General features: G+C 30.4%; 2 protein-coding genes and 1 long non-coding RNA gene across 11 annotated transcripts; 1 reads left to right on the forward strand and 2 right to left on the reverse strand.

Moving 5' to 3' along the window:
• Positions 1-743: 743 nt before the first annotated feature.
• Positions 744-9,604, reverse strand: LOC130986159 (uncharacterized). 8 transcript variants are annotated; one of them, XM_057909453.1, is made up of 7 exons: positions 9,474-9,604; positions 9,260-9,333; positions 7,038-7,226; positions 5,856-6,294; positions 4,844-5,769; positions 3,540-4,763; positions 744-2,447 (listed from the first exon to the last, which is right to left on the reverse strand). In XM_057909453.1, exons 2-7 carry the CDS (start codon positions 9,321-9,323, stop codon positions 790-792), a joined length of 4,500 nt encoding a protein of 1,499 aa, XP_057765436.1. In that variant the 5' UTR covers positions 9,324-9,333; positions 9,474-9,604; the 3' UTR covers positions 744-789. The 8 variants fall into 8 exon arrangements, with proteins under 8 accessions (XP_057765436.1, XP_057765437.1, XP_057765438.1 ...); XM_057909454.1 differs by having other exon boundaries at positions 9,469-9,580; XM_057909455.1 differs by having other exon boundaries at positions 9,430-9,556.
• Positions 8,032-15,256, forward strand: LOC130986162 (uncharacterized). The gene is made up of 4 exons (XR_009089187.1): positions 8,032-8,672; positions 8,761-8,856; positions 8,942-10,604; positions 14,867-15,256. It is a non-coding gene; the product is annotated as an uncharacterized LOC130986162 (long non-coding RNA).
• LOC130986160 (uncharacterized) lies at positions 11,873-16,756 on the reverse strand. 2 transcript variants are annotated; one of them, XM_057909461.1, is made up of 12 exons: positions 15,452-16,756; positions 14,559-14,829; positions 14,394-14,478; positions 14,186-14,310; positions 14,028-14,112; positions 13,820-13,946; positions 13,573-13,730; positions 13,060-13,465; positions 12,866-12,976; positions 12,712-12,783; positions 12,392-12,625; positions 11,873-12,306 (listed from the first exon to the last, which is right to left on the reverse strand). In XM_057909461.1, the coding sequence occupies exons 1-12, from the start codon at positions 15,599-15,601 to the stop codon at positions 12,118-12,120; spliced, it is 2,013 nt and encodes a 670-aa protein (XP_057765444.1). In that variant the 5' UTR covers positions 15,602-16,756; the 3' UTR covers positions 11,873-12,117. The 2 variants fall into 2 exon arrangements, with proteins under 2 accessions (XP_057765444.1, XP_057765443.1); XM_057909460.1 differs by having other exon boundaries at positions 13,573-13,754.
• Positions 16,757-17,085: the final 329 nt, after the last annotated feature.

Consider the following 17,085-nt stretch of genomic DNA (forward strand, 5'->3'; position numbering starts at 1 on the left):
GGGTTCAAATCTCATTGCTCTCCCTCTCCAACTCCCCTAAGTCAAAAAAATAAAATAATAAATTTTTTCTTAAAACAAAATTTAAAATATAGAAAAAATAAAACACGCACAGACTTATAACATCAATAATTCTACATTATACTAAATAAAGTAATTAAAAATTTGTTAATTTGCAATTAACAAATCTTTATGTTGTACATATATTAAATTTGCAAGTACACGTGTTTATCATCTATTTTTATTATGGCAAAATATAAATTAATCTTGTATTTGTATTACCATTTTGCAATTAGACGTACTATTCTCCATGGTTTTTGTCACTTTTTTACAAAACATCATTACTATAACTTTCCACAATATGGCTAAGTAAAAACATTCAATACCATAATGTTTTTAAATATTTTTAAATTATGTTTACAGTAATAATACATAAATATGCACCTCATAAAGAGATGCCATATGCGCAATACAAAGGGATATACTAATTTCATATACTAACAATTAATAAGATTAATGAATTTTTGGTACATTTAATGATGTAGTAACTAATAACAGCCCATTATACTTTCGATAATGAAGCTAATAAATATACTAATTTGACAATGAAATAAGGAGATGCAGATTAATGTAACCTATACTTAAGTTGGAATAAAAATTATTTCAAAATATATAATACCATTGAACTTTTTTATTTAGGTGCATAATTATGATAAAATTATCTTAAAAACTACAACAAACAACATAATCTAGTCGTGGTCTCTTCCATTAAACAAAGTAGTCAAATATAAATTACAAATTTCGAAAAACTTCTTTATAAACTACATTATCAGTACTATTACATTCTTCATCACTATCACCACATACCAATATTTTCAAACCTTGTCGACTGGTGACCCTTGAGATAGCAACATAAAGTTGACCATGGCTGAACACAGGTTTCTTCAAATACAAGCCCACATGTGCCAATGATTGTCCTTGACTTTTATTAATGGTCATTGCATATGAAACAACCAATGGAAATTGTCGTCTTTGAAATTTGAAAGGCAATCTTATATCAGAAGGTATCATATTGAGCCTAGGGATCAAAACTAATTGGCCAACATTGTGACCACTTAGTAATTTTCCCTCCAACATATGAGAACCCAACCTTGTAATCACAAGTCGAGTGCCATTACACAACCCATTATGATGATCAATATTTCTCAACAACATTACTGGAGTCCCAACTTTCAAGAACAATTCATGATTTGGTAAACCAGAACACTTCAAACTATTCAAAAACTCAGGAGTGTGAATATCGTTGATCAAGCTGCTACCTGAATCAGATCTGCAAGAACTGTTTGAGCTAAAGTACATTTTACCATCTCCACCCCTGAAATTAATCATGTATTCATTAATGGAATGAACTACATCTAAAGTAGGAGCAAGTATTGCCCTATTATCCAAGTAAGACAAATCAGAGTTATCACTATGGAACAACGGATATGTGCTAGATACGATAGTTCTTAACGGATCATCATTACTCTTAAGCACAATATCGTCAGGTAATCTAATCACAGAAACACCATCACCACAACTCCCAATTAATCCATCTCCAACATCAGCTATCCAACTCGAAAATTCTTCCAATTCAGTGGCCATATTCTCAGACACTTGTCGTAAACGCATATTCTTTGTCAACCTCAACACTTTGCAACTGTTCCAAAGGTAAGATGAATTGATCGTTGCATTAACTATATCATGCCTATTACCTTTAGGGATAACAGGTAATATTTGCCGAAAATCACCACCAAGTACAACAGTTTTACCACCAAATGGCACATCTAACCTTGATTCATCACGAACTCGCATTATATCACGAATACTTCTGTCTAATGCTTCAAAACAATACTTGTGCACCATAGGAGCTTCATCCCATATAATAAGCTTTGCCATCAAAATTAGCTCTGCCAACGGACTTCCTGGTTTTATATTACACATAGAATCCTCATTAATACTAATAGGAATCTTGAAACGTGAATGCGCTGTTCTTCCACCTGGCAATAACAATGAAGCAATTCCACTTGATGCAACATTCAAAACAATTTCCCCCTTTGAACGAATAGCAGCAGACAATGACTTCCATATAAAAGTTTTTCCAGTTCCTCCATACCCATACACAAAAAATATACCACCAAACTCAGATTCCACTGAAGTCATAATTGTATTGTAAACTCCATGCTGCTCATCAGTAAATTTCTCAAGATATTCAAGATGATCTTTAGCCAATTGTTCACGATCATATGCTAACTCATCATAGATCAACCTATCATTGCTCATATCCAAGAATTCCGAAGATGGAAATGGCATTGTTTCAAAATCACGCAAACTCTTACCAAGCTCACCCAATAACTTCTCAATTTCAACCAATGTAAAATTTTGAATTTCAATATCTGTAAGCTTCAAATCTACACAAAAATATTTCCAAAATAAAAGGAATTAGTTGCAAAATAATATAGAATTACATTTAATAGATATACTTATAATTCATATTATTTTAATATTTTTCATCAAAGTACACTTTTGAAACCTATCCTAAACAGACGGTACACTACATTTGCACAAAAAATATCTTTAATTACGCTACATTTTTACACACTTGCCAATAATATATATATATATATATATATATATATATATATATATATATATATATATATAGGGGGTCGCGCCAATGAGACCCCCTAATTTTAATGAGATCTAGAGCACGATCTGGTGCGTTTATTTTATCAATCCTATGGCTGATATTGTATCTGGAGGGAGAATTTTTTTCACAGGTTTCGAATCCTAGAGGAACCAAAAAATTTTAAATTTTGTTATTCAACAGTTTATACTGCATTGTTCATCAGTATATACTGCCTTGTTGATCAGTATATATGTCTTATTCATTACCAATTATTTAAATTTTATTTTTCATCAGTATATACATTTTGTTCGTTAGATATACGTCTTGTTCATTAATATTATATGTCTTATTCATTATCCTTAGTGTTTCACGAAAAATAGGGGATCTCACTGGAGCGCGCCCATATATATATATATATATATATATATATATATATATATACAAACAAATATATATACATATATTTAAATAGAAGTATTACAGGCAGACATACTTGATGAAAAATGAATTGCATATGATACTAAACTTGATACCAACAAATATTATTTAGCTTACTAAATAATAAAATATTATAATATATATTTTTTACAATCACCATATATATCCCTATTTTTAATTAATGCGTTCACTTATAGATCAATTTTAAATGATTGAATTATGTTTCAATATTTTTAAAATATGGAATTCTATTTATGCTATCAAATTATATATCAATAGTTTAATTATTCCACTTTTATAAGTCATTTTTCAATATATAATATAAAAACATACCATATATTTTCAATGTATATACATTCACATATTCATATAAATTTACTCATTATTATCACAAAAGGAGTGCTTTAACTAATAACAAAGCATCATAAAAACATACCTGGATATCGTAATACCAATCTCTGTTGATATAAGATATCATCGCCTAATAAATTCCAAGTACTGCTCCACACATTTTCAGGCCGACTCATGGAACTTGAAGTAAGCAACGTCACAAATAACCTTCTCAAAGATGAAGCAGAAGCCCAATTACTTGCTTCAACAATCCCATCAATATATTCTTTATCATCTTCTAACAAACCCAAAGCATAGCAAGCCTCACGAAATGTTGAATATTGTACACCATTTACACATCTAATATCCTCATAAGAAGTCGCACCTCGAACAATATTCAACAAACATCTTAAGTAAAATGATTCACCCGAACCTGGTGGAACATAATACAATCTACCTATAGAAACTCCTTGTTTCCTTGGTTCCCATCTCCGATGATTTTCCGTAATTTTCCAAACAAATTTTGTAGGAAATTCAGGATATGTAAACTCCTTAGCTTCTGCATACATTTTGTTTGCTTCAAACCAACCTAAGAACATACTTTCATGAATAGTTTCCCTATTCAAAATATTTTCAAGCCGATCTGCCTCTGAAAATATAACCGCATGCTCACCAGGTAAATGGTAACTCAATCTCTCCACAGAAGGTTTTTTGTATTGGATTTCAAATCCAAATACTCTCCAAGCAGCTTCACATGGTGAGATGTATCTACAATCATAATACTGATTCACCTCATCTATGCCCCTCCCTTCATCATCTTCTTCGCTTGAATTATAAAATGATGCAGTAACACGATCATTGCCTTTATTAATATACTTGAATAAATACTTGATCGATCGTGATTGATTACACCATTCTACATTAATATGAGCACCATACTTCAAAAGCAAACCACGATTGTGAGGCACAACATATCTATTGTCCAAAGATATACCATTCTTCAATATAACGCGCCCATTATTCCGCCTTCTATATACAGGATATCCGTCATCATCAACAGTTGTTGCATCAACATATTTCTTTGGAAAATACTTCGTACAACGACCATTCATCATACACGGCGATGAAATTCTGAGGGCACCACATGGACCATGAACCATGAATTCTTTAACAGCTTCATAATATTGAGCATCATCTATTGGATCTGGAATTTCCGCTGAAATGATCTTATCTATATCTTCAGCATCAGGATGTTTATCCTCTTTTGCCATAAATAGCAAAATATGCGCATGTGGCAATCCTCGTTTTTGGAATTCAATTGTGTAAACAACTAAGAAAAGAAAGTTTAATTTAGAATATATATTGAATTCATGAAAATATATGTATAAAGAAAATAATCTATATAAATACCTGCTCGGACCACACCGAATACTCGATCATTGCGAACACTATGAATTAGATTGTCTAACTTTATTTTGAAAACTCTGGAAACTATATCGGGCCGATCCTCTGACTTTAGACCTTTAGCATCAAGATATCTAACTAACTCTGGCCACTTTGGATTGCAAGTAAAAGTGATAAACAAATCCGGATATCCAGCCCAACTACAAATAGTCATAGCATCTTGGTAATTTTGAATCATATATCGTGCACCACCAATGAAAGAAGACGGCAAAATCACTCGTTTTCCCTGCATAGCTGGATCCCTCTCACCTCGTATCAAAGCATCTGCTAAACCTTTATACATATCACATCGCAATTTATTTTGATTATAACGAAAAAAGTTCAATCTACCAGCTTCCACCATAGTGTAACTATCAACAATAAACTGCTGAAACAAACGTCGACAATAGAACAATATAGAAAATTCTCCACGTCTTTCATGCAATCGATAGGCCAAAAATTCCTTCACACTTATTTTCTTCCGCGAAAATTTGCTTTCTTCAACACCCTTTGCAAATGGAATGTCACATTTATACCCATCTTCTCCATATGGAAACAACAATGGATATTGTAATGCAAGATACGATGGATGAAGCTCATTAATTCGTTTCAATTTTCCACTCTTGAACTCAATAACAATATCTCTATTGCCCATTGAATCATCTATGTCTCCAACAATAAGTGCAGCTACTTCGGACGTAGACGGCAAATTATAAGTTCGAGCATCTTTCCCTCTTTCACTAATCAATCTCAATTTCACATCTGGCTGGATTGCATCCCTTAATCGATCCTTAGCCATCCTAAATGACTTCGCCAACACATTTTGTTCATCAAGCATTGCTTGCAAATCACGCACAATTTCAGTATGTAATTCATTAAAATTTCCAACATCCCTGAAACAATATTAAAATACTATAAATATAAAGTAATTACATGTATAAAATATTGTAAAAAAAAAACCACAAATGAAATAAATTACCTCACTGAAAGTATTCTATTGTGAACTTCATTATCTGTGTCATAGATATACAACTGCGCAAACTTTGGAGGACAACCTTCCATAGGCATCAAACTACCAATGAGATGATAGTTTTGCCCATGCAATCGAAAAATCGGAGGGGTATTGCCTTGATTTATCGAGTGATCAATTTTACCACCCATTGATGTGAATCCAAACATATTATTATAAGATCTAATATTTTGGAGATAATGCTTACTTTTGGCATTATTTCCAAAAATAAGATCATATAATACTTTTGGCGGACACATAGCTTTTGGAAGTTCAATTTTTCCATGCATGCAACACAATGAATATTTGGGTTTTGTAGAATTAACAGTCTTCGCCAATCTTTCTTCATACCAAAAAAATGCAAAACAATGTTCACATTCATGAACAACATCTCCAATATCCCAATATTCTGAAGAAAAAAAAAATCAAAATATATTTGTCAATATAAATAACTCGAAAGTACAAAAATAAGTTAAAAGAAAATGCAAAGCACTATCATACTTATTTTCAAAAAGCAACTAAAATATAAGTACCCAATCGGTAAAAAAACTTCTACTCAAATAGCATTCACTAAATTATTCATACAATGTATGCTATCATTCATATATTTTAAAAAAACTATGTACTTACTTATTGTAAACATATTTGAATTTCATAAGTTGTACTCCTTAATATAAAGAATTACCTAAAAATATAATACACTTGCTTAATATGTTCACAGTAAGCAAAATTGGAATCCTTTCAAAGACTTGCAATAGTATTACACAAAAATAACTAACATAATATAAATATAAATTAAAATTTTAACACACACACACACACACACACACACACACATATATATATATATATATATATATATATATATATATATAAATTACTTTTGAGGCATTAAAGAATTACTACTAAACAATGTAAACTATATATAAAACATGATAGAAACATAACATATATAAAAAATTAATCGATAAATATATATAAACTCACAAATTATAGGAAACATATGTTCTTTATATATATATATATATATATATATATATATATATATATTCATTTGTAAACAACACAACACTTATAAAATTAAATATTAATTGACATGTATATATAGATAACATCATTATAAATTTATACTACTAAACAATAACTAATCACCTTGACTTTCAACTTTCTTCTTCTTGCGACGATCAATAATGGAATTATCACTTGGAGATGAAGATACACAAAAAGATCTCTTTTGCTTTTTAAATTTATCAATAATGATAAATTTCGAACCATTGTCTTCAAAATCAACAACACTATCTACATTCTCCACAACATTTGAAGAGATAGACCTTTCAACATCTACAAATAATGACAACACAAAATAAGAATTTTATAAGTTAATCGCTTTAAATTTAACACTGAAGTATACATATTTTAGCAAATCTGGCATAAAAATATAATATAGAATAGTTGAATATATCAAGAATTTTCGACATAAATTTATTAAAATTAAAAAGTCTGTTATTCATTTTCACAGACACACACAAACACAAAATAATATAATAAACCCTAATTAACTAAAACTTGTTTTTCATAGTGATTGGACAATATACATATAAGTATACTGTATAAAAAATTATAGTATAATAGTTTGATATGCGTATATATATATATATATATATATATATATATATATATATATATATATATATATACACACACTCAATTTAATGTCACATTTGAATTATCAGTTTAACTTTGTTGTATATAAATTACATAGTTTCATATATGTGTATCAATACTTATGTTGTTTCTAATTATTTTTTAAATGATAATACTTCTGCTATTTTTGATTAAGTTGTTGTTCATAATAGATAGTTACGTATATTGGAATTGAACAAATAATGCAAAATATTCAATAATCCACGTATTTTCATACGAATCAACAACTCACATTAATATGATAATTTTGAACACAGTGTTTGATATATAAATTGAGATAAATGGTGATAAATAAAACTAAGATAAATAATACCTAGCTAAATAATATCAGGGGAGGAGATATTAAATTTTTTAGTGGAACAATGATATAAGAGCAGGCCTCTCGCTTAATGCGGGCCTTCTTATTTAACAAACAAAAAATAGAAGCAATATAATAGAAAAAAGATGATAATCCAAACAAATGACCCAAACTAAAAATAATAATTTTGGACATGAATTAAATAAATTAACGCCATGATTTTTCATATATGAAGCCCATCAGGCTTATTATTCTCGAACCCACTACAATCTAATATCCTATCATTCTTATTACCACAAAAAACTATAAATTATAATTATCTTATATGGCTGCCAACTACCACAACAACTAAATTTATTATGCCATAAAGATACAATAATATAAATAGAGAGAACTTCATTTCTAGGGTTTCAAGTCCACCTTCATTCTAAAGGTTAGGAGGCGCCGCTTCACTCTAGAATTCTAGAGTCTTCTCTCTAAATTCTTACCCTAATTCCATACCCCGCATATCCCATCCTTCTCCACATCCAAATCTGAAAACTATTCCACAATACCATCCACAAACTTCAATTACAGCTACACAACTACCAATTTTTTGATCCAAATCCCTTCGAAAACTTAGAAATCTCGCTTATTCAGTGTGTACAAATACAGAGCCTAAAACTCACAACATCTGAAAGTCTCTCGCAAGTGCAGCCACGCCTACCGACACTACATGCACAATTGGTGAAGCCAAGAACCAGAAACGCCGAATCCTTTCAGATCCGAAGAGTATGAGCAAAAAGGTACAAATACCGAGATTTCTTAACCCTTACTTTAGACTTACACTAAAGTTTCAAAATTAACTAACACCAAAACACGAATCCTTTTCAGATTTGAAGACGCTGATTTAAAAATTTCAGAGCCCCCAGTTCGATCTACAGGAAGGAACAATTACCTATGGAATGGCTTTATAAGAAGGCCAAAGAGGTAGTAATTTATAGCTCAATATATTCATCAATAAATTGTATTACCAGAAATTCGATACTTACTAACTAAATGTCCTTCCAAACAGTTTAAGCACAATTTTCATGTACAAAAATCCGCCAAAAAAAGATAAGTATCTTACCTCCTGTGTACTTAATTTCTTTGTTGTATATTTTTCACTTTATCTAAGACATTCCTTACTAATACTCAAACTTATGTGATTTTCTTACAGAAATGTAAAAAATAATGGAGAGCAAAAAACAGAAACGTGAAGATCTACTGAAGTTTATTATGCAGATAAAAACTTCACTGTCTACTCAAGATCTACAGCAAAAATGAAGAACCAATATCAAGATAAGAACTCATTTTCATACATTATTCACAAAGATAGAAATATAATAAATACCAGTAGAATTTTCTGCATTTGATCTGACGCCAGTAATCTTCAACGATTTTGTTAGCTTTCTCATTTAGAATCACCTGTAAAATATGTGAAAAAATTAGTAAAAATTTATAAAAAAAAATTCCTCAATAAAAAAACTCGTATAAAAAAAAGGTGAAGAATAATATAATCACTTTCACAACAAAAATGGTTAAAAGTAAAGAAACTTCAACTTTACTGTTCTTGAGTAATATAAGCTTCTGAGATTTGCTAATATGAGCACTGTAAGTGAATCTGCAGATGAGAAAAAATGAGCCTTTATTACAAAACTTATTTATATAAAAGTTAATTAGCTAATATCCAGTGGTTATTAACCTGCAAGTATTCAAATGTCAAGACAGTACAGATAATACCTCCTCACAGTTCCTAGGAAATAACAACACATGCTAACTTTTTTCCTAAGCGAGGCGCATGGAGTGTGGGCTTAATTAATAAAATATTATTAATTAAGTGTGAGGCAAATTAGTGTGGTGTGCAGGAGGTATACAGCTGTATATCATTTATTCTAAAATATTAGGATATTCCACTATTCTAATAAAATATTATTAATTAAGAGTGAGGCAAATTAGTGTGGTGTGCAGGAGGTATACAGCTCATTTATTCTAAAATATTAGGATATTCTAGTACTATATGAACTAATCTATTAAATATTAATTTATATACAAATTAGTGAATTACCCATTATCTAAATTCTAGAAGTCAGTTCGTCACTTACCTTAGGTAAATATATTAGAATTTTTTAGGCTTTACTGCGCCTCGCCTACGAAAAGCCCGCGCCTGCGCTTAAAGCCCTGCGCCTAGGCTCCGAGGCATGTTTGCGCCTCATGCGCCTCGGGCTTTTTAAAACCCAGATCAGACTTATACTCACATATATATATACATAATAGAATTTTATAAATTTTAATATTATATTCATAAAACTAAATTTATATATCTTATGTGACATTTTGGGAATTTTGGGTTCCTTTTTATATTTTTCAATATTGAGTTCATTGAATTCTCACTTTCATAATACAGAAATTTTAACTTTATGTAAAGTTTCATTAGTATTGAGTTCATTGAATCCTCACTTTCATATTTCTCAATTTTGAGTTCATTAGTATCTTAAACCATAGATATCTTTAAATTTATGAAAAGTTTACTGTGTTGAAAGTACAGCCCATATACTTATGATCTACCCATAAATATCTCTATCTCCTATTTTACTGATTTATATGCTTAAAAATACAGGTCATATACTGATGTTGTGGCTCCAAGATCAAAACACCATACAAAATCCTTATGAAATATTGTGGCTACTATGCATAAGGTAACATCACCTTACTTGTAAATTATGTTAGACTTTGAATGGAGTGTGATCTGCCTGGTGATCACGGAGATGGCCTGCCTGGTGGTCAATTATGTGATTATTTTTTTCAAATTTAATGGAGTAGCCCTGCCTGGTGGTCAATTATGTGATTTTTTTTTCAAATTTAATGGAGTAGACCTGCCCGGTGGTCATTTGTTTATGTTTGATAACATAAATATTAAACATAGACACTGAATGACATTTAACGAAAAAATAAAACTACATCTGCATTAAATCATATGATATCAGCTTCAAATACACAAGAAATAGTAATTAAATTCACACTTCAAAAAAACAAATTCAGTTTACATTAAATTAATATAAACTGAAGAGGTAATTCATATAAGATTATAATTTCTGTATTTGAAAAAAAAAGATCATATTTTTTATATGATATCCTATATTAGATATAAGACTTCTTAATAACTTGAATTGAAAATATTTTTAATGATATATTTATTTTCAAAAACTTGAAATGAGTTAAGAAATTACTGAATAGATGTTTTTAATTCCCTGTTACTATCTATTTATGTAATAACTCAACGTTAATACATTATTTTCTTTGTTACTTTCGTTTTTCTTTTTCTCAATAAAATTTCAATTCAGCAACTCAACGTTAATACATTATAACATCAGTTTGATAACATAAATATTTAAAATACAATATCTGCATTAATTATAGTATCTCTGCATGTAAAATATTGTCTCTGTTAAAAAAATATGTACATTAAATATGAAACTTGTAATAATAAAAAAAATCGAATACAATCCAAACTTCAAATCTCATAATTAAAAAATAAATCTATAGGTGCATTAAATATCAAACTTTCAAATATATAAAAGCTGTAATTAATACTTTGGAAAATAAGATTCATGGTCAAGAGAAATTTGATGTAAATTGAATATGTAACTCATATAGGATTGTACTTTCTATCTATTAAACCACAGTAAATAGATATAGTACAAATTATTAACTTTGACTTACACCAGTAAAGTAAATTAGTATAAGTTAATATTTAGTTAAGTTCATAGGCCTGTAACATAAAACTGAAATAATTATAGCATATATACAATATTATAATTCTTAGCAAATTATGTACTTTAGTTAATGATGCTGGTTAAACATGATTATAAATGTATAGAAATAACATTTAAAACTAAATCACATTTACCAGATAAAACTAAATAGTTACTACCAACACAAACTGGCAAATTCATACATAAGGTCATGCAGATTAAACAAAATAATTACTACCAACACAAACTGCTAGATTCATACATAAGGTCATCTAAATCTATTGACTGCAAATTATATGATGCTTACTCAAGTAAGCATCAATATTTGCAATCAAACCAAAACTAACATAACAAAAGTACTGCAACATAGAGTTTGTAATAGAAATAACAGTTAAGATGACCATTCCTACTTAGAACCTTAGACAGATCAGTTCAAAAAACAAAAGGATTTGCTTCGTCAATTCTTTTCAATCTTCACTTTCACAGCTCTCGCCTTCTTCTTCCTATCATTTTCTTCATTTGTGAAATCATCCAACAGCTTCCTCTTCACAGATTCATGGCACTTAGGTTCCTTAATAATCTTCGATGATGCATCACTCCCAGTCTGTGTAACCTTCTTTGGGGTGATCATCCCATCTTCACAATCCTATTTCAGTAAACAATAAAAAATGTTAAAGTAACTAAACACTAATTTAAAGTACAAATATTAATATTCATAAATCATACAATACCTTCCCAAAAACTGTAGCCATTGAAACATCAGTGTTATGTGATAAGGACTCACAATCTTCCAAGTAACCTTTGTCAAACAAATTCTCTGCAGATGCAGACATCCCACAAATATCAGCCTTAGTTAGCAGCTTCCTCTTCACTAATTCATGGCAATTAGGTTCCTTAATAATCTTCAATGATGCAGCACTCTGGGTTAATGTTTCACCCTTTGGGGTGATCATCCCATCACCATCCTATTTCAGTAAACAATAAATAATTTTAAAGTAACTAAACACTAATTAAAAAGTACAAATACTGATATGCATAAATCATGCAATACCTTCCCGAAAGCTGACATTGAAACCTCAGCAAGTGAAACATTCATGGGGGTGCTCAACCCATCTCCATAATCCTATTTAAGGAAATGAAATACATTTCAATGTCTAAACCAATTGTAAAAAACACAACAATTAATATACACAAGTATACAATACCTTCCCAAGCTCTTCAGCAGCTGATATATCTGTAATTTGGGAAATCTTTGATAAAACATGCGACTCTGCAAGTGAAACAGTCATGGGGGTGCTTTTCCCATCTCCATAATCCTATTTAAGTAAATGAAATTAGGTTTCAGTGACTAAACCAATTGTAAGAAACACAACAATTTAAATACACAAGTACACAATACCTTTCCAAGGTCTCCAGCCATTGTTATATCTGAAATTTGAGATAAAGACTCACACTGCTCTAAATAACCTTTGTCAGACAAATCCTCCAGGGTCGCAGAAAGCCCACAAACATCGTTCTCTTTCCAGAAATGATTAATGACCAGTTGGTCAGTGCAAACTTTAGTAACTGTGTATGGCTTATCCTCCACAAAAGATGCTTCTGATCTCATCTGTATCTTAAACATAACAACTCGTTCATTCAAAGCTACATCAATCTCCTTTGGAACAATCTTGGCATCAGCTGCCTCTTTGTCATTCATTGATATTTGCACAGCTTTTTTCCCAACCAAGGCCACAGCCTCCTTATCCCACACCAATAAAGAAGCATTATTGGTACAATCAACCACATTCAAAATCAGTTGATACCTATAATAGATATAAATCACATATGAAAAATTTAATAAACTTGTACAATACATCCTATTAAATCATATTGAATAAATTAAATACTAATGGCATTTAATATACTTAACCTCTTATTAACTACTCCATCATATTTGTCACAGTTACCACAATAAAATCTTCCAGTTTTCTTTTCCACTTTTCTTGTGCATTTTCTGCAAGCGTTATAACACCATTGTGCATAACAGTCAACATTGTCTATTTTGGCACAGATCCAATGCTCCCCATCCTGCCAAAAATCATAACAAAGAAACTGTTCTTTTGTTAAAACACATAATCTTTCCTAAATTTACTCTTCTTAGCTATTAAATGCATTACCTCAACTGTGAAAATATCATCGAGCGTTTTAACAACTATGTTTCCATTGAAGAAATCATCAGTTTGAACAACACTTTTTTCAAATGATAATTCAAGCCTGGCTGAAAATGACTGATTCCCAATGATCCTACACATAAACAACACATTACTAAAGAAAAACAACAATTATAAAATGCATATCAACACTACACAATCATGAAACACTTACTGCTTCCTAAAATCTTCTATTTCGGGAATATCAGAATTTAGAAAAATCTGAGAAGCATTGTAAGATGTGCATGCTCGCATCTCACCTACATACAATCAAAGTTAGCTATTAATATTATCCACAACATACAACCTGAAAAAATCAAACAAAATTCATACCACGATAAAAGTTAGGGCGACAAAGCTGAATAATAATAATCTGAACCCTTGTGTCTGCAGCATCAGCTTGATTGAGGAACATATCAACATAGTCCTCCCATAGAGTGCAGTAGATTTGATTGTGGCTGTTAAATAAAATCATATTATAATAACAAAAAACCTACATAATGATTATACTGTGAAAACTTAAATAAAGATTAACATATACTTTTGATCCTCCAACTTTAATTCAACCATTTTTGACTCGGAGTCATTCTTCACAAACCCTTTCCCTGCTATCACTCCAATAACATCTACAAAATAATCCAAGGTTACCAAACTGCACATTGTAGTACCAATAAACCCACAAATACCAAAAAAATAAAACACATACCAAACATTCCTACTGAATCAGTAGTCTGAATTGAAGAAATATCCTCAAATGATTTGAATGAGAACTTATAGTTTGGAAAACACTTTGGAAATACTTCCGAAATCATGGTTTTTGGCGTGAGTTCAAGACGATGCACATGATCTGTCACCTTCCACTTCGTACCATTTCTCTTGACCATGAAATTCATTATTTGATAAACCAAACCTTCTTTAAGTTTGTTTCCAAACATTTTGGTTAGTTTGTTTGGCACACTCAATTGTATCCGTGTTCCCTACAAATATATTAACATGTGAATTGTTATGCAACAGGAATGCACTGATTTGCACTGATTCAGGTAAAGGACAACACTGTACTGCATATTTTATTGGTAAGCAGGGAAGTATTTTCATAGACATACGAAAAAAGTTTTTTTTTTTAAATGAAGGGAAGTATTTGCAGGGAAGTATTGGTAAGCATATTAGTATTTATTGGTAAGCAGGTGGGTATTTGCATAAAAATGAACAGGCATATATCTTACATAATTTTTTTTAATATAATACTATTTTGTAATAAATTAACAAAATTACACACACACTACAAAAACATGTTCATCATGCACAACACATTCAAATATAACAGTTTGGACAATATTTTTATAAATGAACATGCATATATCTTTCATAGTTTTTTTTAATATAATACTATTTTGTAATAAATTATCTGATACCAAATACAATTACACACACACACTACAAAAACCTGTTCATCATGCACAACACACTCAAATATAACAGTTTGAACAATATTTTTATAAATTAACATGCATATATCTTTCATAGTTTTTTTTAATATAATACTATTTTGTAATAAATTATCTGATACCAAATACAATTACACACACACACTACAAAAACCTGTTCATCATGCACAACACACTCAATTCGAATTATTTCGGACTTTGAGCCAGCAACGTATCTATTGTACACTCGCACACAGCGCACTTTTATGGCTTGAGTTGTTTTATTTGTCACCAGTGCATCAATATTGGTGTACAGGGGAGCCATCTTCAACTTTTTTCTAAAATCATTTAAAAAAATTAAACAAATATTAGATCCTTTTTTGGTTCCTTAAAAATGTGATACGAAAAATTATATCTTAGCATATAAACATTCTAACATGGAAAAAATGATTACATATCACTTTATGAAAATTCTTTCTGCAATAACGCAAAGTACTTTATTTTTGTACAAATGATCATGTATTTAACTTTGTCATTGCAGAATAGCTTAGCCATTTCCAAACAAACATCTTTTTGAAAAAGCAAACAAAAAGTTTTCAAGTAGACAAAGAAAAAGAAATTTTTGAAAAGTAGTAAAGATAGAAAAATGAGCATACAGAATATTCATTATAGAAAATCAAACAAAAAGTTTTCAAATAGACAACAAAAAGAATTTTTCGAAATGCAGTGAAGTTTGAAAAATCAGCATAAAGAATATTCATCATTCTCACTGCCACTTATCAGTGGAATAGCTCTTTCCATGGAAAGGCTCTCTGCAGCAATATTGAGAAATGATTAAAAATGAAACAAATAGAAATTTTTGAAGATTTTTGAAGAAGACAAGAGAATCTTTAAAGTACGAAATCAGATAAATCATCTCATTGCCACTTATAAGTGGAATAACTCTTTCCATGGAAAGGCTCTCTGCAGCAATTAGAGAAATGATTCAAAAGGAAACATATAGAAATTTTCGAAGAAGACAAAAGAATATTGCAAGTGCGAAATCAGATAATTTTTTTGGAAAAAAGAAGGATGAGAGATATTACAAATGTTAAATCCCAGAAGTTAAGTGTGAAGAATTAGAAGATAATGAAGTGGTATTTATAGAATTTCGAAAACAGTTGGCTGAAAAGAAATTTGGGCTCCAAATTTCAAATTCAAAATCGTGCTGATGTTGGAGCCAAAATGCAGACCCTCTCTTAATCCAGTGCACGATAATCAAGCAAAATCCATTGGGCTGATTGGCGGGAAATGGCTGCTGAAATTTGGGCTCCAAATTTCAAATTCAAAATCGTGCTGATGTTGGAGCCAAAATGCAGACCCTCTCTTAATCCAGTGCACGATAATCAAGCAAAATCCATTGGGCTAAAGGCTGGGCTGATTGGCGGGAAATGGCTGCTGCAGAAAACTCTGCTTTTATATTAGTATAGATATATAGCGAACTCTCGAGGGTGAGTGAAATTTGGGAATAATAAATGCAAAATAAACAAGAAAATGGTAGAGATGGAGTTTATCAGAAATTTTTCCCCCAAAAATACTCTATCTAATGGGCTGATTTTATTTATGTATTTATCTATTTTCCGCATATTTTGCAGACAATTTTATTTGATATTTTACTCTCTCAGAGTCGGCAAAAATGTAAAAATCAGTCATCCATTATCAGGCTTTCTTTCTACTTAGTATTTTATAAGCTAACCGATTTTATCCTGTCAGAGTTAAAAATAAAAGTGCGAATTCTTTTATGTGAATATTTGCATGGTGCCGATTATT

The sequence above is a fragment of the Salvia miltiorrhiza genome, chromosome 5 (assembly GCF_028751815.1).
Source record: "Salvia miltiorrhiza cultivar Shanhuang (shh) chromosome 5, IMPLAD_Smil_shh, whole genome shotgun sequence".
In the NCBI taxonomy this organism is placed as follows: Eukaryota; Viridiplantae; Streptophyta; class Magnoliopsida; order Lamiales; family Lamiaceae; genus Salvia; species Salvia miltiorrhiza.

What these genes read in the sequence shown, in the direction of transcription:
- LOC130986159 (XM_057909453.1), bottom strand. Translation starts at nt 9,323, where the DNA reads ATGAGAAAGCTAACAAAATCGTTGAAGATTACTGGCGTCAGATCAAAT. An exon ending in GAAGAAAGTTGAAAGTCAAG is followed by an intron (nt 6,295 to 7,037) that starts GTGATTAGTTAT and finishes TTTTTTCTTCAG; the next exon opens with AATATTGGGATATTGGAGAT. An exon ending in AATAGAATACTTTCAGTGAG is followed by an intron (nt 5,770 to 5,855) that starts GTAATTTATTTC and finishes ATATTGTTTCAG; the next exon opens with GGATGTTGGAAATTTTAATG.
- LOC130986160 (XM_057909460.1), bottom strand. Translation starts at nt 15,601, where the DNA reads ATGGCTCCCCTGTACACCAATATTGATGCACTGGTGACAAATAAAACA. An exon ending in GATGGAGTAGTTAATAAGAG is followed by an intron (nt 13,466 to 13,572) that starts GTTAAGTATATT and finishes TATCTATTATAG; the next exon opens with GTATCAACTGATTTTGAATG. An exon ending in CTGCTGAAGAGCTTGGGAAG is followed by an intron (nt 12,784 to 12,865) that starts GTATTGTATACT and finishes TTCCTTAAATAG; the next exon opens with GATTATGGAGATGGGTTGAG.